Source organism: Leptodactylus fuscus, chromosome 3 (genome assembly GCF_031893055.1).
Source record: "Leptodactylus fuscus isolate aLepFus1 chromosome 3, aLepFus1.hap2, whole genome shotgun sequence".
Taxonomy (NCBI): domain Eukaryota; kingdom Metazoa; phylum Chordata; class Amphibia; order Anura; family Leptodactylidae; genus Leptodactylus; species Leptodactylus fuscus.
In genome coordinates, this window is record NC_134267.1 from 139,542,543 (window position 1) to 139,569,187 (window position 26,645).

General features: G+C 39.3%; 1 protein-coding gene across 2 annotated transcripts in view; it reads left to right on the forward strand.

Moving 5' to 3' along the window:
• The window catches only part of CSMD1 (CUB and Sushi multiple domains 1), a 1,381,920-nt gene that overhangs the window by 994,843 nt on the left and 360,432 nt on the right, over positions 1 to 26,645 (forward strand). For both annotated transcript variants that reach the window (XM_075268411.1, XM_075268410.1), the window contains 3 exons: positions 2,354 to 2,470; positions 3,298 to 3,513; positions 7,540 to 7,728. In XM_075268411.1, the coding sequence (XP_075124512.1) occupies positions 2,354 to 2,470; positions 3,298 to 3,513; positions 7,540 to 7,728 (522 nt within the window). The remainder of the gene's footprint in view (positions 1 to 2,353; positions 2,471 to 3,297; positions 3,514 to 7,539; positions 7,729 to 26,645) is intronic.

The following is a 26,645-nucleotide window of genomic DNA, read 5'->3' on the forward strand; positions in this document are numbered from 1 at the left end:
TAGAGGCCGGCGCGTGCTACCTGTTTTGCACCCAGTGAGTGACCATCCACACCGCCATGAGAGTCCTCGGCCTGATGTTATCCTCAGCCCGAGTGGTCCCTTGGGCTTTATGGCATTAGCGTCCCCTTCAAATGGAAGTGTTGAGAACCTGGGATGGCTCTCCAAGGGGACTGCACAAGAAGATCTGCCTTTCTCCCAGTACCGTCTTTCCATCAGATGGTGGATTCACCTGAAAGACGGAAGGTCCTCGGTCCCAACAGTGTGGACCCTGTTGACAACCGATGCATCCCATCTGGGATGGGGAGCCCATCTGGAAAACAAAACCGTTCAAGGACGATGGAGAAGACCGGAGTTGGGGACGTCCAATCTCAAGGAATTCAGGGCTACACTTGGCCCTGCTACACTTTGCCCCAGAGCTGAAAGGCAAGTCAGTCAAGGTCTGGTCAGACAACATGACCGTGGTGGTGTATATCAACAAACAAGGGGGCACCAGATCTCCAGCCCTACTAAGAGAGGCGAAGCTCATCTTCTCCTGGACAGAAAAGAATCTATCCCAGTTATCCGCGGTTCACATCAAAGGCTCCCTGAATATAGTAGCGGATCATCTGAGTAGGGATACTACCATATCAGGAGAATGGTCTCTCAATCCAGATGTATTTCAACAGATCGTCCAGAGATGGGGTCTCCCGAAGATCGATCTTATGGCAACCCGACTCAACGCCAAGGTAGGGACCTTCTGCTCTCTGTACTAGGAGGACAATCCCTTGGCAGTGGATGCCCTGTCCATCCCGTGGAGGTTCAGGCTGTTCTACATCTTCCCTCCAATTCCAATCATACCAAAGGTATTGATAAAAGTAAGAAAGGTGTTAGGGAATGGCAGACAATAATTCCCCAGAAGCTGCTGGTGAACCCTGAAGGGAGGGGCACAAGGGACAGTGAGCCCTAAACTGAAGCCCCACGCTTTCCCTTCCTATTGCCAGACCCTATTCTAGGTAATAGGCGACAACAATCCCTCCCTGAATACGTGAAACACAAAACGCAGACAAGACGAACAACAACAAAGGGAGGTCAGCTAGCCAGGGTTCGGTAACAGGAGAGCAATGCAGTGCCAAAACGGAGTCCAAAAGAATTATCAGTAGGGAAGCCAGAGGTCAAGGATTAGAGTACAAGTAATATAACAGCAAGAAAAACCAGAAAGCTAGAGGCAATAACTGGCACCAGTGTGACTGTGAGGAACTGTGAAGACTAAATAGGGGAGGAAGAACCCGCCCTGAACCTGATAGGAAGGAAAGCTGTCAATCACTGAATGAACAGAGGGAACAAGCGCAGAAGACGGGTGTGGTGCAAATCGAATTACAACACTAGAGCCATGTTCACACAGTGCAACTAAAAACTTTAAGCAGATTATCAAACTGCACACGCCTCCTGCACCGCAGCACGCGAGCAGAGGGTGGCGCAGAGGCCCGAACAGGCAGAGATGTTACAAAAGGACCAAGCCTCGGGAATTGCCATAATCCCGTTCTGGCCAAAAAGGGCTTGGTTTGCCCAGCTCATACAAATGAATTGGGGCACATATTGGAGGCTCCCCCCCCCCTCTCCCAGACCTGGTAACCCAAGGAGAGCTGAGATGCCAGATCTGAGGATCCTCAACCTGACAGCCTGGAGGTTGACCAGTCCCTATTGAGGAATAGAAGACTGTCTCAAGCCATCTCTAATTACTTGGATTACTTGCTATCTCCCCACATTGTGCCGCTGGTACGGACAACAGGGATCAAGGGATTATGAAGATAATCTTGTTTCCCTTAGTACTAACAGCGGTACAAGATTTCCCACCCTGGGAATCACATCTTATGTAAGTAACTGTAATGCAATGTTCACTATATTACTTTTGTATAAACACGCAGGGGGAGGTTCTTGTGCCCTCTTATAGGGCAAACCATGTATTTTATTGGCTAATTAAATATTCCGCCTGTCCTACCAGCACACAGGGGCAGAAATACCCCACATTGTGCCGCTGTTAGGACTAAGGGAAACAAGATTATCTTCATAATCCTTTGTTTTCTCCCAGGTCATTCCTATTTCTCTCCTGGGTTCATTTTATCTCCACTGAGAACTAAATACAGATGATTTTCTCTTTATCTCCTTTACATAACTCTCAAAGAAGAGACAAAATACAATAAGTACTTAGAAGCACATGGTGCTCTGTACAATAACTTCTTCTTTCTATAGATTGTGAGAATATTTATTACCTAGATGCTGCTGATCACAGCTAATGAGGAGGGAATGGGCCTTGATTTATTGTTTCATTGCAAAAGTAATGTTTGTTTCCACTAATTGCTTTTTATTGTATTAGCTTTATGTGGTGGATATATTCATGGAAGAAGTGGGACCATTCTATCTCCAGGGTTTCCTGACTTCTACCCAAATTCTTTGAATTGTACATGGACAATTGAAGTATCACATGGAAAAGGTAAGTGTTATATACAGATTGCTAACCATTTACTGCCCATAATGAGGTCATAGATTATTAACAGTTTATAATACACATGTAAAAATAACTCTCTCATTGACTTCAATGAAATTTTTTACACGTGTAAAAGACGCGTCAAAATACGCAACGCGTTTTTTGACGTGTACTTTGACGCGTTTTTTACACATGTAAAAAATTTCATTGAAGTCAAGGGGAGTGTTATTTTTACATGTGCAATCTATACACGTGTATTATGCTAAAATGCGCTCGCGTTAACTCCGTGTGCACGGGCCCTAAGTCTATTATGAATTAAGATACTTTGATAAACCATAATAGCATGATAAATTCAATGCATTTAACCATATCTTGATCTAGATAACAATTCCAATGGTGCAACTTTGTAATAATGATTCTGCTTACTGTATATATCTTCTCAGCACACCTACGTGTACCAAGATTACAGAATATACACAAACCTTGTGAGTAGTCTGATCCTTATGTCATGTTCTACTCTCCTCCAGCTGCCACCACTTGTAGTTAAACTATGACAGATAGAAATCCCAAACAAAAGAAGGATCAGACTACAGAGGGTTTGTTTGTAGTCTGCAACCACAGATGCACCTAAATTGACATAGTGCCATATCTTCCATCAATGTTTTTCTAAATTCATTTAGGCATTATGAAACATACAGAATACAAAGTAAAATATAGCGTACTGTATGTAAGACCTGTATTTGCATATGTGTATATATATATATATATATATATATATATATATATATATATATATATTATAATATATTCATAACTTCCATTTTGCCTTTTAGGTGTTCAGCTGATATTTCACACCTTTCACCTTGAAAGCTCTCATGACTATCTGTTAATAACTGAGGATGGCAGTTTTACTCATCCTGTGGCAAGACTGACAGGTTCAGTTCTACCACCCACTATAAAAGCTGGACTTTTTGGGAATTTTACAGCTCAGCTTCGGTTTATATCAGATTTTTCTATCTCATATGAAGGATTTAACATTACATTTTCAGGTAAGAGAATTCTCCGCAAAGCCAGATTTAAAATGTGTTAAAACTGGACATTTACTAGCAGAGAGAAGATAGAGGAGTGAAAAGAGAAGTAATAAAGTTTATTAGATAAAACCAAGTTAGAAAAATTGAACAGCACATGTTTAGGCCCACAAGCATAAAGTAGTGACTACCCACCGCATAAAATAATCAGATAGATAAAAACTTGTAAAACTGAATTGCAAACATTCTGACTCATTTTACACCTAATGATGCAGCGCCGTATGTGACTTGCCTGACCGGATGCAATCTATTATGAAACCCATTTGGTACAATATCACGACATGCTATAAAAACATTGCAAGACCGTAATTTACATACCCCTCCCCCTGACAAAGTAGTCACACATAAGCACCAATAGGACAGTAAGAACATCCCTTTGCACATATCAGAAGATCATGTTACTTTTAGAGTATGTGGATAAAAAGATCTGTCTCACCCTTGCAATCTGTTAAGACATTAAAACAGCGATCCCCAAACTATTCTGTACCAAGGAACACTTTCACACAAGACAATTTTTCCATGGCCTGTGGAAAGGGTTGAGGCGAGGTTAGGATGGGGTTTCTTTATTACATTTATACATTTATCTATGCTTTATTAAAGGAGATGTATCTCCATATCATGTATAATTTATTGCTGGTATGAACAGCTCCCTTAATAAACATGGCCCTCACTCAATTAGGGGAGATATGGAGAGAGCTCCCTTAATAGAGTATAGGTATGGAGGGGGCCCATCACTATTACTGAAAAAATGCCCTCCCCACAGGTAATATTACCTGTGGGGGACACTATTAAGGGACTATTACAGTGACTATCACCCTCCATATCGCCTCTCCACTGGGAGGGACTGTTATTAACTGTGGGGGGCACTATTATTGTTATAGTGCCCTAAGTGTGCCCCCCCCCCCCAGATAAAGGTCTTCCTGACACACATAGGTAATGTTATTAACTATTACTGTAATAGTAGTGCCCCCCCACCAGGTAACATTACTTGTGCGTGTATGTGTCGAAGGACTATTACCTTTGGGGGACAATACTAGGATACTGTGATAGTGATAACTTTACCTGTGTGTGGGGGACTGTTATTAACTGTTAGGGGCACTATAGTTGTAATAGTGCCCCCCCCCCCCAGGGATTGTTATTAACTGTGGTGGGAACTATCACTGTAATAGTTCCTAATAGTGCCCCCCTCCCTTCCCAAGGGTAATAGTATCCCTCCTCCCTACATACTGTTGTTATAATTACAATTACAAGTTACTTACCTGGTTAAAAATATAGCTAGCAGGACCTGTTCTTACAGCCTGTGTAGTTACAGTTAGCTTGTGTCTGTACATCAGAATTATCAAACGTAACATTTTCTAAAGTCACAAAAATTCTTGCTTTCTAACTCTAGGAGAGAGGTGGAGTAATAACACAAGATGACACACCTCATTTATCATACACCATTTGATACATTTTGTGTAAATTTATTTTAAGTACTAAAAAATATTTAAAAATATCCCTACTAAAAAAATTCCCCCATTGGGGATATACTAATGTTTAGCAATTTTTTCCATATTTTCATAATTGTCCTAGAAATTGTATTATATCAATAACCTAATGTATTATTATTATTATTATTATTATTATTATTATTAGTAGTAGTAGTAGTAGTAGTAGTAGTAGTAGTAGTAGTAGTAGTAGTAGTATTAGTATTAGTATTATTAAACATATCCTCATGATCTCAGTGACCCCTTTATGGAATAATTTCACATTGCCTTCCCTACCTATCAGAAGCCCACGTCCATAAAATAGAAATGGCAGTGTGAAACAAGGAAACTAAGGGAGCCTTTTGAGATTGAAAATGCTTCCAAGCAAGGTTCAGAGTGATAATGTGGATCCGTTTGCTAAATGAAGCCTAATTGCTAATAATACTACATTAAGTAATTGCTATGATAACATAGTACAACAGTATAGCTGCACAGTGGAGCTTCTCTTCAACAGAATAGAAACAAAGGAGAGCAGCAGCAGCACAATGGCGAAGTATACTTTTCTTTACACATATCTGTTGGGTCTATATCATATAACTGAAGGCATTGCTCAGTACTAGAGATGGGCAAATGAACTTGTACCCAGCTGGGTATAACATGAATATCAAATCATTTCGTTTTTAATAAAAGCAAACAAATGGATATTTGTCTTGGATGAACTCACATGGGTGCCGCATTTTACTCTGGTGTCTGAAGTTAAAGATGGAGACCCAAGGGAGATGACAAAAATAAATAAAATATTAATACTTACCTTGACTTACCTTGGGCCTCCTCATGGCGTCAGGTGTCCTCCTGTGACTTCATGCGCCAGTGGTCACCACTGATGGTCCAATCACAGGCCTCAGTCATGATGCTCAGCATTCCCATGACGTCATGACACTTGATATGTCCATATCATCCCTGAGGCCCAATCACAGACCTTGATTGCATGGCATCACAGGAGAGTACCAGATGTCACCAATGAGATGGAGACACAGATGCCACAGGGCATGGTAGATAGATAGATAGATAGATAGATAGATAGATAGATAGATAGATATGATGAATTTGAGTTAAAGGGGTGTTTTGTGAATTGAAGGGGTCTGGTTCCTGGTACCTGTATTAGTCTGTAGAAAGTACTGTGAATAATATAGAATTTTGATGTGTGGAAAATGAACATGCATAAACATTTATCTATCTGCAAAACCACAAGATGATTCATTTACAGAACACTGAATAACAAGATTTAAAAGTCAACATTTCACAGTGTTTCCTTCAAATATGGTATTTCATGCAGAAGTATTTATTACTTATAGGTTATACCAGATTGGTGGTAGTTTGAACACTGAGACCCCAAAGTTTCAGAACAGGGAACCTTAGGCCTCTTTTCCCCAGCTGTAAAACTGAATCTTGACATTCATATGGAGCTGTGAATGTGCACACACCCTGTTGTTCCATTGAAAATTTTATGGCAGTGACTGAAACAGCCAAGCATTGTGCCCAGCCTCATCATCCCTATACACAATCTATGGAAGGAAACAACCTTTGCCATTTAAACTACAGTACTCCTAGCTGCAGTCTAGCCGCTGGAGGGAATGGCAGCTAGTCTCAGAAGTTGCACCCTGACCAGTCTAGCATTTATCCCCATTACAGTGGATAGGTAATAAATGCTTCTGAACAATATACCTCTAATCCAATTGGCAGTCCAATTCAGTGTAAAGATCATATAGGACTAGTTTTGGATATTGAAATATGACAGCATTACAAATAACTAAAAATGTGTTCATTTGTTTAAAAATGGTTATGCAGGAAGAGAAAACGTTTTCCCAGTGTATTCACTACATTGGATAAGCAGACTTACTCATATAGATGATGGTCCCCCACCACACCATTATAGTTGTAGAGTAAAGTAGGGGGCCAGAAGTCTCCATTCTTCATGCTCAATCTCTTCTGACGACCCTTCAACTGTCTGTTATGTCACAGACTCTGCTTTACTCCTCTTTTTGTGTTGGTCACAGAACACCAAGCAATGTTATCAGTGAGGAGGAAGAGCATAAAGACTTCAGATGCCCAGCTGTGCTCTGCAAATGTAATAATCGACATACTGGGGACCCCCATCTATGTGACTAATGATCCCTTTTTATCTCCCCATACATAACCCTTGTAAGGACTCCTATTTTACATAAAATAATTTAAATACAATGTAAAGATATAATAGCAAAACCCTTGAAAGGCTGCAAGTAACAATACAATAACTGGCCAGAAGAACATATACATATATAGGATACATACAGACTGCATATTGCGTTATATCATTATATCACTTTGCCATATCCAGTGATGATCTGATGAAAAAGACAATTTGCAACAAATGTTATATTTTGATATTTTTATGCAGAATATGTATGTCCTTGCTTTTAACAGTATTTGTTCTACAAACAATCACTAGTTATTTTTATGGGTTTTGTTTTGGTTTGTGTAGAATACGACCTGGAGCCTTGTGATGATCCGGGAGTACCTGCGTTCAGTAGAAGAATAGGGTTTCACTTTGGTGTCGGAGATACACTAACATTTTCCTGTTTTCCTGGATATCGTTTGGAGGGGGCTAACAGACTCACCTGCTTGGGAGGTGGCCGGAGAGTGTGGAGTACACCTCTTCCAAGGTGTGTGGGTAGGTGGTCACATGCTTTCATTTCATTCATCAAATTTTTACCATGATAAGTTATATATTTCTTCTTAATGTATGCAGATTGTGTTATAGCTGAGAAATCAAGATGTTTGAGCTATAAAAAGATTCTGTACCAAACTGACCCATTTAGCAGTTTTTAGAAGTTGATATGTGATGTAATGAAATTGCAATATAAAAACACTTTACATAACAATGATGCATATATGGGTTGCAGCAGTAGTCAGACTGATCTACAAAGATGCTTAGGGCTAGTTCACACATAGTTATTTGGTCCAGATTTTGACGCGCAATCCTTCATTTCGGCCTAGTCCGGAGCGGAAAGCTGCGACTGTTGGAAGCCGTGATAGTCGCAGCTAGCCGCAGCAGCCGCATTTTGGTTTGGCTGCCACGTCAAAATCCAGACCAAATAACTACTTGTGAACTAGCCCTTAATGTACAGAAGGCATCAGGACTGGTTCAGCTTTGGTGTTATAAAGCTATCTTGTCAGTCACCTAAACGCAGCTATTTATTTCCAATCAATCACAAAAGAACGGATATTGATCTTTCAAGTAACACTATGCAGAGAATGTGCGTGCTACATTTTATTAATATTATGATGAATTTGGTGACAATTTATTTTTATACCTAGTTTGGCAGATGTGCAGCTGTCGACATTTTGCTGTAGCCATTTTTTTGCATTACATTTTTACTATTGTATTTAAACAAGTATACAACAAAAGGCATTGCATAGCTTCAAATACGAAATACACACATCCAAATGTGTAACAGTAAAAACAATGACACAAGTCAAAATGTGTAAAAAGATAAAGTATTGTGTTCCCACAACCAAAGAGAAATTACTTCACCTATAAAGCAGAAAAGGGAAAGATGAAAAAGAAGGCAGAGGGGAGAATAAATAAGAAAATAAAAAAGGGGGAGGAGGGGTGGTGGTTACTGGTGAGGGAGAAATAATGGCAACTTCCTGAGTCCCATGTAATGAATAGGACATTAGGGCTGGGCATCACAGAGGTGGACATAATCTTCTGTAATGGTAAATGTTACCCAGTAGAACCAAGTCATGTTAATATTGAAGCATTCAACATTGTAATATACTTTAATAACATATTTTACTACCTTGGAGTAGAAAACAGGCTCTAAATTTCTCCCTGGCTATGCTCTAACTAAACAGGCTTTGAGATTCCATGCAGAAACTACAGACCTATGAAAAAGTTTGGGCACCCCTATTAATCTTAATCATTTTTAGTTCTAAATATTTTGGTGTTTATAACAGCCATTTCAGTTTGATATATCTAATAACTGATGGACACAGTAATATTTCAGGATTGAAATGAGGTTTATTGTACTAACAGAAAATGTGCAATATGCATTAAACCAAAATTTGACCGGTGCAAAAGTATGGGCACCTCAACAGAAAAGTGACATTAATATTTAGTAGATCCTCCTTTTGCAAAGATAACAGCCTCTAGTCGCTTCCTGTAGCTTTTAATCAGTTCCTGGATCCTGGATAAAGGTATTTTGGACAAACAATTCAAGTTCAGTTAAGTTAGATGGTCGCCGAGCATGGACAGCCCGCTTCAAATCATCCCACAGATGTTCAATGATATTCAGGTCTGGGGACTGGGATGGCCATTCCAGAACATTGTAATTGTTCCTCTGCATGAATGCCTGAGGATTTGGAGCGGTGTTTTGGATCATTGTCTTGCTGAAATATCCATCCCCGGCGTAACTTCAACTTCGTCACTGATTCTTGAACATTATTCTCAAGAATCTGCTGATACTGAGTGGAATCCATGCGACTCTCAACTTTAACAAGATTCCCGATGCCGGCATTGGCCACACAGCCCCAAAGCATGATGGAACCTCCACCAAATTTTACAGTGGGTAGCATGTGTTTTTCTTGGAATGCTGTTTCTTTTTGGACGCCATGCATAACGCCTTTTTTTATAACCAAACAACTCAATTTTTGTTTCCAAAATGAAGCTGCCTTGTCCAAATGTGCTTTTTCATACCTCAGGCAACTCTATTTGTGGCGTACGTGCAGAAACGGCTTCTTTCTCATCACTCTCCCATACAGCTTCTATTTGTGCAAAGTGCGCTGTATAGTTGACCGATGCACAGTGACACCATCTGCAGCAAGATGATGCTGCAGCTCTTTGGAGGTGGTCTTGACTGTCCTTGACTGTTCTCACCATTCTTCTTCTCTGCCTTTCTGATATTTTTCTTGGCCTGCCACTTCTGGGCTTAACAAGAACTGTCCCTGTGGTCTTCCATTTCCTTACTATGTTCCTCACAGTGGAAACTGACAGGTTAAATCTCTGAGACAACTTTTTGTATCCTTCCCCTGAACAACTATGTTGAACAATCTTTGTTTTCAGATCATTTGAGAGTTGTTTTGAGTAGCCCATGATGCCACTCTTCAGAGGAGATTCAAATAGGAGATCAACTTGCAATTGGCCACCTTAAATACCTTTTCTTATGATTGGATACATCTGGCTATGAAGTTCAAAGCTCACTGAGGTTACAAAACCAATGTTGTGCTTCAGTAAGTCAGTAAAAAGTAGTTAGGGGAATTCAAATCAATAAAATGATAAGTGTGCCCATACTTTTGCACCGGTCAAATTTTGGTTTAATGCATATTGCACATTTTCTGTTAGCACAATAAACCTCATTTCACTCCTGAAATATTACTGTGTCCATCAGTTATTAGATATATCAAACTGAAATGGCTGTTGCAAACACCAAAATATTTAGAACAAAAAATGATTAAGATTAATAGGGGTGCCCAAACTTTTTCATAGGACTGTATGTATGGCTTGTACAGATGTAGCAGTTGCCACTTCACCTTTCATACCAGTTAGAAATGTGATATTCTCAGCTTTCATATGACATTAAAATTGTGAAAAAGCCAGAGAAATTGCTAGTTAAAGGGATTCTACCATTAAAATCGAATTTTTTCTCGTTGACACGTAGGAATAACCTCAAGAGAGGCTATTTTTCCCCTACCTATAGATGTCTTCTCCGCACCGCCATTTGGTATAAATCCCGGTTTTCGTCAGTATGCAAATGAGTTATCTCGCGGCACTGGGGGTGGGCACCAACGCTCAAACAGCACTGGGGGCATCCCCAATGCTGCGAAAGAACTCTCCAGCGCCGCCTGTTCATGCGTCTTCTTCCGGCTTGAGTGGTCAAACTTCTAGGCTTCGGGCCTAGGGCAGAGCTGACTGCGCATGCCCACAGGCTACAAGAAAATTGCTGCTTACTTACTGGCCCGCAGTGCTGTGAGAGAACTCATTTGCATACCGACAATATGGGATTTATACCGAACGGTGTCGCAGAGAATGTGACTTTTATACGCAGCAGTTCATGATGGATATGAAAATCCCATTTCTGACTGTGCTCTTATTTAATGAAATCTTAGCTTCCTTGAGGCATATTGGCCTGAAGAATGAGCATGTCGCTCCTTTTTTTCCGGGAGCCGGAAGAAACAGCTCCCAGAAAAAAGAACTGACCGGCTCCTGAATATGACCTCAAAATCCTGACCAAAAAACCCTGTGTGAACTTACCTTAATGATGCCAGAACCATTGTTCTATGTGGTATACAGCTATTTAAATCCACCCTCCCAACTCCTGTGCACGCATGTTGGCAATACATAGTGATGGAGGTCGTCAAATCATTTATGCCATAAAATAATCAAAAACTGGTGATTAATGGCACCTGTGACTAAAAACATTTGCAAGTTGCGCTTTTGTATCAGCCTTGCTACTTTTATGAAAATAGGCAGGGTGAAGGGCAGCTACCAACTGACATTTACACTACAAAATTTGGCATGAATGACAGCAGAATCAGCCTTGGAGTCAAATCTTCTGGTCTTGATGAAATCCCCCAGTGTGTTTTCTACTAACCTACAGTAAAATAGATAAAGTAAATTACAACATTTTCACTAAACATCCCCCTAACACAATTGAAAACTGGAGAGAATACTTTACATTCTTAATCATAATCATATCCTTTTATCCAGCACTAACCCCACTCCATGCACTTGCTTACAATTTTATTTGTAGAACTTTATTTTATAAATGATGGCTAGACCATTTCACAAGCACTTACTTACTTAAAGAGAACCTTTCTTATCACTGAACTATGAGAAACGCCCTTCTAACAGTGGAGAGATATCAGTGCCGAAACTAATAGCACTGATATCTCCTCCACCAGAGCACATACCAGAAAAACCAACATTGCGCTGAATTAAGTGCACTGTTGGCTTTCTAGCGGTATATAAAACCGCACTTTCACAAGGACATACTCTTTAAGTACCTGTGTTATCTTCATTTCCTCATAGACTGTAAGCTCTTGAGAGCAGGGCCCCCACTCTTAGTGGTCGTTTAGTTACATGAACCCCTAGATTTGTAAAATACTGCACAATATGCTGGCTCTACATACAAATGATTGCTTAATCATTATAGTATTAAATGTTGTGATTCTATGTGCACTATTTTTTGGGGAAACCATTTTCTTACTACAGTCTTGTGTCAATTATATGAAAAATATCTGAGTTTCCACGTTCAAAAACATCCCATTTACATTTTTTTTTTTCAATTTTTATTCATGTCATTGTTTTTCCGTTATCTTTACACTACATTCTAAAGTCTGTCTCTTAACTCCCATAGTACAAACTGTGGTCTATGGTTGGGTAAACAATACCCCACAGCTTTTTGGCTATATTATATAGACCAGCATAATTTCATAATCTAAATATTCTCCTGCGTCCTTGTGTTACACCTGCTGATATGTTTTGTGTAGTGAGAAAACCCAATTTTTGTTTGTTCTGGTCCTGTTAGACTATAGTGTTAATGCTTTTCTCACCTACTCATTCACTGTGCCTTAGTTTCCTTGAGAGTAGTTCATTTTGCTACTTGGCAGCTGCCTGTTCCTACTTGTCATTCTGCTGCTGAGTCATAATACTCACTAACACAGCAAGTTTTTAATATACCTTTCAGGGTACGGCTACATGTAACAGCTGCTAGGAGAACAAGAGGAGACAGTGGTATGGCCAGAAATTGAACTGTCATGCTTTTCTCTGTGGTTTCCAAATTGATTCTTAATGGAAGATTTGTGTTCCTTATAAAACTGCAGCATTCCTGCAAATACACGAATCCTATAATGGCCATTTCTATTAAAAGCTGCCTGATTGTACAGGTTAACAGTAGTGATAGGTAAAACTCTCAAGTATTGTTTTGTTTCAGGTTCGGCCAGTTTAATTCTAAGATTTATTTAGTCTGAATCAGAGGCATAACTAAAGTCTTGTGGGCTCACTGCAAACTTTGACTAAAGCACTCTACCACCTCCCTGCAACATTTTTTTTTTTTATAGCAATGGACATGGGTACTGCAGCAGTATACGAGATACTTGAAAAGGATACAACAATAGTATCCATAACTGTGGTTATAAGAATACGGTGAGTGAGAAGAACATTGATAGTATGTTAACAATACTGAAGCTGCGTACTCTGAGAAGCAGTTGCTCTGTGGGGTCATAACAGTCTAAGTTCTAAGAGATCAGTGCTATTCCAACACCCAGAGCCCCTGCTGATCAGCTGTTTATATATCCATTGCAGTCTCAGGCCTTACTATAACTACTAGGCAGCATCCCTGCTGCCTCGGGGTTGTGTTTGACTCAGACATTTCCTTCACTCCCCATATCCAATCACTTGCATGTCAATCATGTCAATTCCACCTCAAAAACATCTCCAGAATACGCCCTTTCCTTACCAGAGATACATTAAAGACACTTATTATCGCTCTGATTCACTTTCGCCTTGACTACTGTAATTCCTTACTAATTGGTCTTCTCAGTCTAGATGGCTGTCTATTCATTACAGAATAAAACTTCACTTTTATTGTGTAACCATTAAAAATATCTACTATATCAAATAAAATAAGAGTGGTCACAATGTGTCACACTCAATAGAGGACTTCAATCCAGGAAATCCTAAATGTTTGTCACACGTGCAGTTGTTCAATATGTGCAGCAAGAGGGGATAGGGACACCGCCGGCATCAGAGGCGGTCACGCTGCAGAATTCATCTTGTAATGGGCAATGATTGCCTGTAGTTGTATCATTGGCCCCTGATGAATCTTGTTTATAAGAAGAAACACGTTGGCCAAATTCAATTCTAAGGGTAGCATATTTAGTTTATGTCTTCCCCTAGTGTCACTGATTTAGGTCCGATGTAGTCCAGGAGAGATTCCCTGAATCACTGAATACCGTTGGCATGGCGTTAGGCCAGTAGCCTCGGGATAGGTGGTCTGGGGGTTTCCCATAATAAGAGGGCGCATTCATATCTCTGGGACCACTCAGTTTTGGTGGTCTGACATATCTATCATTTCAGGGAGATAGGGATTAATGACAGTGGAAGCCTCTGATAGACATCTGTCTGTTCCTATAACCAGGTCCCTATCCCCTGTTACTGCACATATGGAACAACTACATATGTGACAAACATTTAGGATTTCTTGAATTGAAGTCCTATATTGAGTGTGACACATTGTGACCTCTTTTATTTTATATAGTGGATATTTTTAATGATTACACAATAAAAGTGAAGTTTTATAAAGTATCTGAATCTTCTAGCTTTTTTGGAGTCAGTGAATCTAGTTTCAGCTAAAAGGAGATATTATCTGCAAGTCACTGATTTGTTTAATTACAGAATACAATATAAACTTATCCCCAAGGCTCTCCATAATGCTGAACCTCCCTACATTTCCTCCCTCATCTCTGTCTACCGCTCAACCCGTGTTCTCCGTTCACTCAATGACCTAACACTTACATCCTCTATTATCAGAACCTCCCACGCTTGTATACAAGACTTCTCCCAAGCTGCACCACTTCTCTGGAATGCTCTACCCCGGACAATCATATTAACTCCCAATTTCTACAGCTTCAAGCACAAACTAAAGACATATTTTCAGACAGGACTATCACAATTCCTAATGTAAACCCTTCCATAACGTAATTAGAATCCATAAAATGAACCCTCCTCTGTTCCTGCTCCCACATCACCTTATATGATATGATGCTGTTTCAGGCTAACGTCATATTTCCAGGCGCCATCTGCATGTTAAAGGACACGACTGGTGATGACTCATACAGTTTTATGTTTATGTAATGACAGTAACCTCTATTACAAGATTGTCTGACCACTATATAAGCAATGCTACCTCCGATGCTGCCCCTGCTACCTCTTGTGTCACCCCCTCTACCTCAGTCCCATTGTGTGAAGTGACTATTTCTTTGCAATGTATCTTTTTATCTGTACTTGAACCCTACAGATTGTACAGTGCTGCGGAATATTTTGGCGCTATATAAATAAAATGTATTATTATTATTATTATTATTATTATTATTATTATTATTATTATTATTATTATTTGAATGAACCGTGGTGCTTCAAGGAGCACCTTGACACCTACTCTATAAAATGCACAGTATCTATTTAATAATGACTGTGCAATGTAATTACTGCCCTTAGTAAGATTGTCTGGCTACTACAAAGCAAATGGTGTGTGATATAAATAGTGAAATGGCCTTACACAGTATATGTTCCCGCAGAGACCCCACAGTGATTCCACACAGTATTCCACAGGGTTAACTTGTTTATTTTATACCACCATTCTAAGAGTTAGCAGATGTCATAGTGTGAATTGACGCTTGTGTGTAAGTTGAAGCCTCTAAACTTTGAATTTAGCAAATTGTTTATTGCATCTAGTCTCCTATAGTTTTACATTGCCCTTATAGGGTCTAGATATATACAAGTGCTAAACCTGTAACAAGGCCATGTACTGGCTGCTTACTGTATGCCAAGCTTAAAGTCATTTCTCATTTGTTCCTGACTTTCTATGGTCATTCATAAATGTGAAATTACAGGTAGGCTATAGGGTTCTCCCGAATAGACTCCCAGTGGAGGAGTCTAACCAACACCATGTTCACAAGCCTGGTGAAGATTCGGTTGGAGACACTACGTGATCAAGCTGGTGAAGAGGTCACCACTATAACCATTTCTATAATCCTTATTGCCCCCCAGCGGATTCCCTCAGAGGGGGTGTTACATTTCAGTCTCCTCAGACCCCAGAGTATGATAGATAGAGGCCTAGGGGAGCTGAGTAAAAATGACAAACACTTATATTCACATTGCCTTATCTCTCCAGGGCATCCTCACTCCATTTTCCTATACATACACTGGTTGTATTGGAAGAAGAGCTCTTACAAGCACTCCAATAATTATCCCATTTTGGAGACCCTCACAGATCTATGCCTGATTCATTTTCACAAATGTCATGTTTCTGTAATGCTTGTGGTAGAAAGTTTTGTACACTTGTGACAATGCTATTTGAAGCACTGAATACCCTTTCTAATACAACTGAGGCTGGACAAGACTGTACATCCATGACAAATTAGGTCAGTTCCTGTTGCTGGTTTAATTTTCTGGCCCAGAAGTACGTTGTTTGTGGGTTATCTGTCAGAGTACTGAAACACTCCAAGTACGACTGACCCTGGAGGTGCAGGTGGAACATATCCATTAACTGTTGTGTGTCCGTTTGAAGTAAGAACAAATTCTGATTCATCACAATACACTGTATGATATACTGTATTGGTCGCTACTGTGTTGAATTTGTTGTAGCGCAGGCTTGGGAGCAGACAGGAACTTCCTGGCCAGCCATGTGGATGGCGCTTCCGGTTGACTCTCTTAAATCTACGGCAAGCAGGGTATAGAGCATATCCTGATAATACATCAATTTTGCCTCCCTTTGACAAGGAGGGAGCATTCCACCATTTTGGGTTCTAGTAGTCTTCCCTTTGCTTGATGCTAACAAAACATTTGTCTCTATACTGTATAAACAACTAAGCATGCATCTTGCTCTGTTTGCCAGGAGTCTGCCATGGTTGGTCTTGCAAGGTGGTCATCATTATCATCATCTGCAGACAAATAAGGGTCAGCCTTGTCTTTTGGCTGTGGAATATCAATGCCCTCTCTATATCAATCACTTCCTGCTCTTCCTTCTGCTCCTCCACAAGTGCATGACCACCATAACCCAGACCTTATTCTTCATCTTCCTCTAGTACCTTTTGTATATAAGATTGTTTTTGCAGATTCCCAACAGCTCCAGGGTGGTGATGTGGAAATCATTCTTCTTCTTCCATCCCATGTTGCATGAGTGTGTTTGTGTTGTATAAATATTAAAGGAATGACATCATTGATGCTGCAGTCGCCCCTACTGGCAAAGGGCCTTAGGAGACGACACACTGATGAGCTTCTAATGACAGATTTCTAACTAACACGTTGTCCTTGCAGTCTATTTCATGTAGCTAGCATTCAGAACTTTTTGCTTCAGGCCTACTTGTGTGAAGTCCCTGATGTTACATGGCCTGCGTCACAATTTTTAGACTTTCTGTGAAAAATGCGTTGGGAAAAATTGTGCTGTGCTACCCTCGCTTTTTTGCTGCAGCTTGCTACGTGGGGTCATAACCTTAATGGGCTCCACCAGGTTTTCTTCTGGGTTTTGAAGCCGATTATGCTATTCTTTTGTCACAATATGGCAAACTCTGTAGGCCTGGAAAAAAGACCATGTGAACAAATTCTTAGAATTTTTTTAGTTTACTGTACCATTATCAGACAGTGAATATTTAGATCTGTCTTAAGAAGGTAAAAAATCGGTGCTACTGCTTCCCAAACTAGGGATGGAAAATATCAATCAACTACATTACAGCTCACTCCCTATATACTTATTATGCTGCCAGTCACTGTGTCAGTACTAGAGTGCCTGCAGCAAAAAACAAAGCTGACAGTTTTTCACTATGATCTCTCCTGCAGGAGAGACACAGGGGGCCCATGATAGATGGGGTACAAGTGACAGACTTTATTTTAAATTAACAGTCTATGACGAAAGGAGGGTTTTGGATGAGGCTATAGAATTGTTAGAATATCACTGCATAAGAAACATAGGATAATAGAAAATGTTTGCCTTTTTTGAAAGAAAATAGTCACTATTTATTGGAATTAATTATAGGAAACGGCAGGCATTATTTTTCTTATGTTACCTCATAAGCCTTGTTGGTTTTTACCATACTATACATAATGCAATTTCTTACAAGGAAAAACATTGTTGCTGAAATGAATATTATTGTTGATTATATCAAAATGCAATATGGTAGATTTATTTACAGAGTTGCAAAGTTAGAATAAAACTTGGCTAAATAGGTGATAACTGTACCAAATGACTGAATATTATAAATATGGAGAAACCTACTAGACATGTTGAAAACATTCTTTTTTTCTTGCATATCCCAATTGCTGGTGTATAGTACACCAATATATATATATATATATATATATATATATATATATATATATATATATATATATATATATACACAAAAACCTGGTGCATACTATTAAACAAATTGGCTTTTTTTATACGACTTTTCTCAGTCACAAGTCTACAACACTGTTTAAGGCTAAGGCTGAGGCCCCACATTGCGGAAACGTAGCTTTTTTTGTTGCAGATTTTGCTGTGGATTTTTAAGCCAAAGCCAGGAGCAGATTAAGCAGGAGGTAGAAGTATAAGAACGTCCTATATGTTTTCTATTCCTTTAGTAGTCATTCTTGGCTTTGGCTAAAAAAAACCGCAATAAAATCTGCAACTGAAAAAGCTGCGTTTCTGCAACATGGGGCCTTAGCCTAAGGCTGGGGCTCCACGGTCCTGAAACGCCGCGATTTGGCCACGGCGGAAACGCCGCCTGAAAAATCGCAGCGTTGTACAGTACTTGCAAAGTGGATGGGATTCATGCGAATCCCATACCCACTTTGTGGAAAAAAATCGCAGCACAGAGACTACAATTTCTAAAACCATTTTAAAAATCGCAGCATATCATTTATATCTATGGAAACACTGGCGGTTTTTCCATAGATATAATTGTAACAGAAAGTCCGTGGAGGAAAACTCTGTGAACTTTTTCTTCAATGCGCTGCGGGAAGAACCGCAATGCGTTCACACCACAGTTGTTCCCGCAGTGCCTTAGCGTGGCGGTTCTGGCCCGTGGGGCCTTAACCTAAGGCTCCATGTTGCAGAAACGCATCTTTGTTTTGTTGCAGATTTTGCTGCGCTTTTTTGAACCGAAGCCAAGAATGACTACAAAAAGAATGGTAAATATGTAGGAAGCTCTTATACTCTTCCCTTCTGCTCCATCCATTCCTGGATTTGGCTCAAAAAACAAAACGAAATCTACAACAAAAAAAAGCTGCGTTTCCGCAATGTAGGGCCTTAGCCTAAGGGTAAGACCCCCACATAGCCCCAAAAGGCGCTTTTCACAGAAAAAGCAAACTTTCTGTCCCTATTAAACCTATACTAAAACCACCAATGTTTATTGACAATGCTGCAATTTACAAAAACGCAATCGTTTTTGAAGTTGCAACATTTCTGCTATGGATTTTTTTTTTTTTTTTTGCAATATATGGATGGCATTAACTAGAATCCCATCTGCTTTGCAAGTACAGTAAAATGCTGTGGTTTTTGCCATTTTGATGTTTTTGCAACATGGTGCTTCAGTCTAAAACTATTGAGGAAGGTGGACAAAAGTGTAAATTGTTTAGTGCATTTGGTGCATGTAATCTGTAGTCACTCTTTTGGCACAATTTGGGCCAGAATTCTATATTTAAATGCAGGTTTATTAAATAATTCTGTTAAATTTTTTATTCAATTTATTATTTTTGGGAGGTGCAAAAGCTGTTTCAAATAAGACATAAAGGCAAGAAGAAGATGCAGCAACTAGTACTTGTTTTTTTTCTATGCTGGCTTTATTTTCTTAGGATGAGCTGCAGTATTAGGACTTAAAGACATCCTTTCATGTCTTCAAACCTCTTAATTGTTAAATTAGAAAGGTGTGCCACTGCTGAATCCAACTAAAAGCTTTACATATGACATTCTGTTAAATGGGCAATGCCAAACATTTGTAGTGTGCTTCTTTCATTAAGGGACTCAAAGAGCAGGGAGTGTTATGGAGTTAGTGGCTGCCAAACAGGCGCTCATCCCCAATATCCGCAGAGGTCATTTGGTTTACAGGAAGTTAATTTACCTATCAAGTAAATTAGTTTTGGCATGTGCATAAAAAAAATCTTTGCAAACATGGGGATAACATACAAACTTTTTGCAGGTTTTGCTCTTGCCCATTTCTAAACACAGACTTTGTCAGGAGATGAGATGAAATGTGTGTTGGGTTGCTAGCTGGGGGGAGGGGGGGTCAACTTATACACATCACTATGTCTATGGGTAAGTTGTTTATTGCACTTAGTCTGCTGACCAGTTCACCTCTTGTATACCATTGTGGTTAGATTGTGCCAAAGGGATGTACATGTGTACACAACAACTAGCCATTTGGAAGCACATTAATAGTAGTAGCCAAACTCCCTGCACTGATATCTTTTCAATGGATCCAACCACAGTGTCTGAAAAGTAAACACAGCTGGATTTCAGCGGAGGAGTGCTTGTCTTATGTAACGCTCAAGGGTTTGAGGACATGAAAGTTCCTTTTAAAATCTTACAAATTGAAGGGGGATGAAGATTTAATCCCGATGGGCTTCCAAGTAGTTAGTCTTATTCACTTTCTTAAAGACGTTAGCTATTTTTCTAATATGTGTTTTTATTTTCAGTGTATGGGGATCACAGCATAGTTAGTTCTAAGGTTCATTTTATAGAAGCTAGACTGTGAGATTTCAATTTTCTAGCTGTTATGGGTTAATAAATTAATAATAACTTAGAGGTTGCAGAGGTTTTCTTGAAATAAGGATTATGAAGATTTATTGTGAGTTATTCCCTGCTGACATTTAAATAATGAACGTAAATTCTCCTTTAGACTAAGGATCCATGTATCCCACTGTACTGTGGATCTACTCCTTATGGATCCATCACCTTTTGCTTTTACTCTGCAAAAGCTTTGCAAAGTATTTTGATAATATCCTTCTTCATAAAAATATGGAGTTAAACATACAGTAGCCTGACCACATAATATTGGTCAAAGAGAACTGACTGACTTTAAAGCTTATCAGCATTATGCATATTAAGTTATACATATTACAGTAGGGGAAAGGTATAAATAATTAATCATGAAATAAATTAGAAACATAATGAGAGTAAATTCAGTCATTATGTTATGAAAAAAAAAAACCTCATGAGATCGGCCATCTTGTGACTGGCAGCTCAGCATACTATGCTCTTATGGAACAAGTCCCCAGGTTCTAGGCCAGTGTACTCTGCAATCAGAGCTCTTATCCATAGTTGTCACTGCTCACTTTCTTGTGGAATTGCGTATAATCCCAGGATAATTCGAATAGGCTTACATGTGTCAAATAAATAGATATCTGTGATATTGGGCTACTCAACCATTGAGCCTAACTCCATGCTATTTGAGGCAGAAGTATTTATCCAGTGTACCTAATCTTATCATGTGTGATGCTCTAATGCTGGGCTTCTAGGTCAGTGTACATGATATAGTATAACATGATATGCTTAAATACAGTGGTATATCAGCACAATATTACACATTGTAGGCTGGCATACACGGGATAAATAGTATTGTCTCCAAATAGCATAACCACGGTTATACTGGTACATTATCACATAATAGGATAAATGTACTGAAGTCTACATGTTTTCCTATTACTTTTCATTGGTTAGCATTAAGCTATACAACCCCTCCAGAGTAAAGCCTGGGACAGCATGGACATGACACTACACAGTATGGCATCTGCACAATGGAGCAGCGTAATAGATGTCCTGGATCTCTCTTCCTGCAGAGGAAGCGGCTTCTGTTCTGTGGAGTAGAACTCCATTCCCGGGTGGAGATTGATATCATAATATGGTACAAGTATTGGCACACTACATTGTCAGTTGAAGTTCAGAACAAAGTGGTTGAATTACTATTGAATCTACAATAGAGAGCAGTCTACCCTATCACATATCCGTTATTTCTACTTCTGGTTTCTTTACATGCTAAAAGCAACTGTAAAACAGCAAATAACAGCTGAGAAAAGCACAAGTGAACATAATATACGAGACACTGCACTCCACATTCAGGTTATGATACAGTCAAAAGTATCCCTGACACAGAAAAAGAGACATCTCAGTAAAATCGAGAATGCTACTAGATGTCTATGAATGAAATCCAATGAAAGACGTCTTAGTTTGTAGCATCATGAACTTTGACTTATGACACAACTAAGTGCCTGATACAAGTAGGGTCACCTGGGATACATTACATGGACCCTGGATGGGCCTTGCTATGTTATGGCATAGTGGAATCACTGGAATACTAGATTTGTTATTTTAAACTTTCTTCAGATTGGTTCTTCTACTCTCCAGAGGCAAAACCACTTTTCCAAATTGGACCATATTGGTAAAGCTTAGAAGTATATAATTGTTACAAAATATTGATGCATTAAGCCCTATTTACATGCTGTGGTAAAGAACAGATTTTTGAATTGGTGACATGACTTACATGTGCAGTATTTGTGGCATATTTCTAGATTTCATGTGACGTCAGTGTTGGGCCACTGAAGCCTAAGCATGTATGATAATGTGCAGATATACTCACTCTGCAGCCAATGTGCTAAAGGATGTTCTTTCTTTATTAATATTTTGTAGTCAGGCTTTTGGTTCTTTCTACTTCAATATGAGTCATGCTTTTCTTGATAAGATGCTGTTAAAATCTTGATTAGAAAACATGCAAATTAAGCACAGTAAAGTGATTGGAAAGTGAAGCAAGAATCAATATGTACTCCCTTGCAAAATACTGTATAACCCATGTAACACCTTAATTAGTGCAGTGACTTGCTAAAGAGCAATCTGTATTTGATATAAATCTATTAGCACAAAGAATAGATGACCTGCCTTGTGTTCCTTTTTAACCAGTTTAATTAATTGAGCACTTCCAACAATAGTGATATCAGCCAAAGTATGTGCCTAGACTTAAACAGAGATCTTAGGCAGATTATGCCAGTCTGTGTATGCTAAGAACTTCTGAATAAAAGAAGGTAATGTCACTGCTCCCAGTGGCTGTCCTTCTACACTTACCACATGTTAAAACTAAAATCATAGGTTTAGTTAGTCCCCTATGTTACCTATAGGATACTGGAAATGTTATATTGGCGGTTTCTGATGTGCGCCATTCATTTACCTAAATTGCTACATTCTAAACATTAAAGGGGGATTCCCACTTCAAGAATCCTATCTATACTGCTATCTTATACACATTTAAGAGTTTTCTTAAACACAATACTTTACCAATACAGGTTCGTTTGCATGCTAATTATTCTTCCCATTGTTTATACTTTGTTGCCAAGGCTCCCTGCCTGTATCTGAGCTTGGGTCGGATTATGTGACTCACTGCTCTATGGAGCTGTTATTTATTGCTCTTCTGTCCAGGCAATCAAGTCTTGTACTTGTAATTTGCTGATAAAGGCTTGGACAGTGTTGTCTCTCTATGTAAACACAAAGCTAAGATTGAATATACTGCAAATCCATTGTCATCATGGAGCATGTAAAGCCCACCAGCTTGTCAAAGAAAGAAGGAAGTGAGAAGAAGAGACAGCAGGCAAACTGTTGAGAGAGGGAGATAGGAAAACCCCTTTAATCAGTCCATACACATATTTGTATTCACCAACCCCATCAATTTTTATAAATTAAGCTGAATATCCAATGTGTACTGTGGACTTCTGACTCCCCTCAAAAGACAATATCAGGGAAGGCAAGGATAAAGGAAGATGGATTTCAAGTTGCAATCATTTTGTTCTCAATGAGATATGACCCTGCCAAAGATGTTTACTCTCTGTCACTCCATTACACATAATCAGCTGAATATGTGGGGTGTTATCTTCCTGCACTTTTCTTTTTCCTTCACTTAAATTAAGTTGTGTTGCAGTTGCCTGAACAGCAGAAGGTCAGGAACATTGTAGAGCAGAGGAATACTTTAAAGGATTGGTTGTAGTTCTGAGTTTGTTAGGAAACCCACACCAATAAAGTGAAATCATATCCTTGTGATTGATATATCATAATTTTCTGTGAATGGAAAAAAACCTTTAAAGGGAGTCTCTTACCAAAACCCAGCCCTTGTGATGGATAGGTTAGCATCACCTGAATCAAAGAGTGTTTTCTCCTTAACTACAAATAGTTAATTTACATATTGGTAAAACCAGCGATATCTCTGCAACTGAGGCACCGATTCACAAAGCAAAAACACTGTTTGATTCAAGTGAGCGTAAGGTGGCATTCACATGGAAAAAGTTGGCGCTGATTCTGGCATGATAACTCGCGGCAGAATCAGCACTGAAAAGAAGACTCCCATTGACTTCAATGGGTTCCGTTTTCTGCGTGGAACCCATTGAAATCAATGGGAGGCTTTTTGACCCATTGACTTCAATGGGTTCCGCGCGGAAAATGGAACCCATTGAAGTCAATGGGAGTCTTTTTTTCAGCACTGATTCTGCCGCAAGTTATCATGCCAGAGTCAGAGCCAATTTCCTCTGTGTGAATGCCCCTTAAGTTATCTAGCTGCTGGCTTGGATTGATATGCTGAATTCTGGTGGAAGAGTCCCTTTAACCCCTTCCTGACATCCACCGTACTAGTACGTCGGATACCAGGTGTTTAATTATACAGTAGACACCCACTGTGTTTTATAGAGTACAGAGATACAGAGACACCCACCGCTAAAACCCCCAGTCAGTGCCTGCACCAATCGGGGCATTAACCCATCCGGCGCCTTGTTCAAAGCTGACCAAGGCGCCATTTTCCCAGCAATCGCGGGCACCCTGAGCAAGGTCCGGGATCACATTGTCATGACAGTGGGGAGCCTTGTGAATTCTATTGCAAGCTACTCTATGTAGCCTGTAATAGAAGCCCCAGTATTTTGCAATGCATTAGCATTGTAATGCATCGCATTATTGATCAGACCCCCTGGGGTTCAAGACCCCTAGGGGGTCTAATAAATGCATAATTAAAAAAAAAAAAAAGTAAAAAAATATAAAAAATAATAATTAATAATAAAAGTTCAAATCACCCCCTTTTCCCTAGAACACATATAAAAGTATGTAAATACTGTGAAACACATACATGTTAGTTATCTCTGTGTCTGGAAACACCCGCTCTACAAATCTATGAAAATATTTTTCCTGTACAGTAAATGCTGTAGCAGGAAAAAGAGTTAAAAGTGCCATTTTTTCACTGTTTTGCCTCTGCTAAAAATTTGAATAAAAAGTGATCAAAGCAATAAACATTCCCCAAAATGGTGTAACTAATGCTAGGTTCACACTAGCGTTCGGCAGTCCATTCTGTGGTTTCTGTGGAAATCTGTCAGACCGGGTGCGGCCGTGAGTGACAGTGAACGTTTTATGCTCTCTGCCGCAAAACCGTTTTTTTTTTTAAACCAGACACAGAGTACTGCATGTCCGACTCTCTGTCCGATTTTTAAAAAGTGGTTTCGCGGCGGAGAGCATAAAACGCTCACGGCCGCTCACGGCCGGACATCTTTCAAACCCATTCAAATGAATGGGCTTGAAACATGCCGGCAGGTTTCCGTCTAATGCCTCTGTTTTGTGCAGGAAACAGAAACCTGCAGAACGGAGACAGAGCGCAGATGTGAACGAGCCTTTAAAAGTACACCCGACCCCGCAAAAAAGACGCCCTATGCATCCCTGTACATGGAAGTATAAAAAGTTACGGCTGTCAGAATATGGCAACTTTAAAAAAAAGAAAATAATAATAATAATTGGCACAGTTTTGGATTTTTGCTAATGGGTTAAAATGTAAATAAAACCATAGAAAATAGGTATCCCCAGAATCGTACCAAAACATAGAATACAGGTGACATGTCATTTTGGCTACACAGTGAACACCGTATAAATGAAGTCTGTAAGAAAATAGCACAAATGTGCTTTTTCTTCAAATCCACCCCATTCTGAATTATTTTCCAGCTTCCCAGTACATTGTACAGAATAATTAATGGTAGCAACATGAAGAAAAATTTGTCCCGCAAACATTAAGACCTCATATGGCTCTGAGAGCGGAGAAATGAAAAAGTTATGGGATTTGGAAGGGGGGGGGGGGAGTCAAAAACAAAAATCAAAAAATGCTGTCGGTGGGAAGGGGTTAAAGAATTGCTTTTATCATTTTGGCTTTATGCCATTCCATTGCCCAGTTTAGCTTTTAAAAAAATGCATTAAAAACTCCATCAAAATGTACAGTGTAGATTGTACCTAAAGGTTCATTGCAGATTTGCTTTGTTTGCCATCTACTACTTTGGTTCTATAGTATATAGTAAATAGGGTTTATTACCATTCTGGATAAATGCTGGATTGGAATTATACTGTTTTCATGGTAGCATTAAAAACAATAAAAAAAACTTTTACAGAATCTTTGAGTTTTAATTATAGTTACTTTACATAATTGATGTGTAGAGGAGCAAAGCAATAATGTACTTAACATATGCAGGCAGTAAATTCCCTGATGCCTCTTGCTTATTGAAAACCAGACTGTAGGAAATACTACACTGTGACAAATGTGCATTCAGCATTTAAAGAGAATCATGTGATGTTTTCCACAAGTAAGTGACTTTTCAATTTCCTGTCTCATAAGGGTTTGAGTATAATGGAATTTCTCAAGGGAAAAATTGAGTTGTGTGCTTACAACTCTTGAACATTCCATATTATGTCTGTGACTGGAGCACTGGATTCAAATAAATGATCCAGATAGTGTTAGGAATCTGTGATGTACTGATAAGAAGTATTGTGACATTCAGGAGATGAGATTTTGTCTGAGACTGGGAATATCATATACGGTTTATCTTGTCTCAAA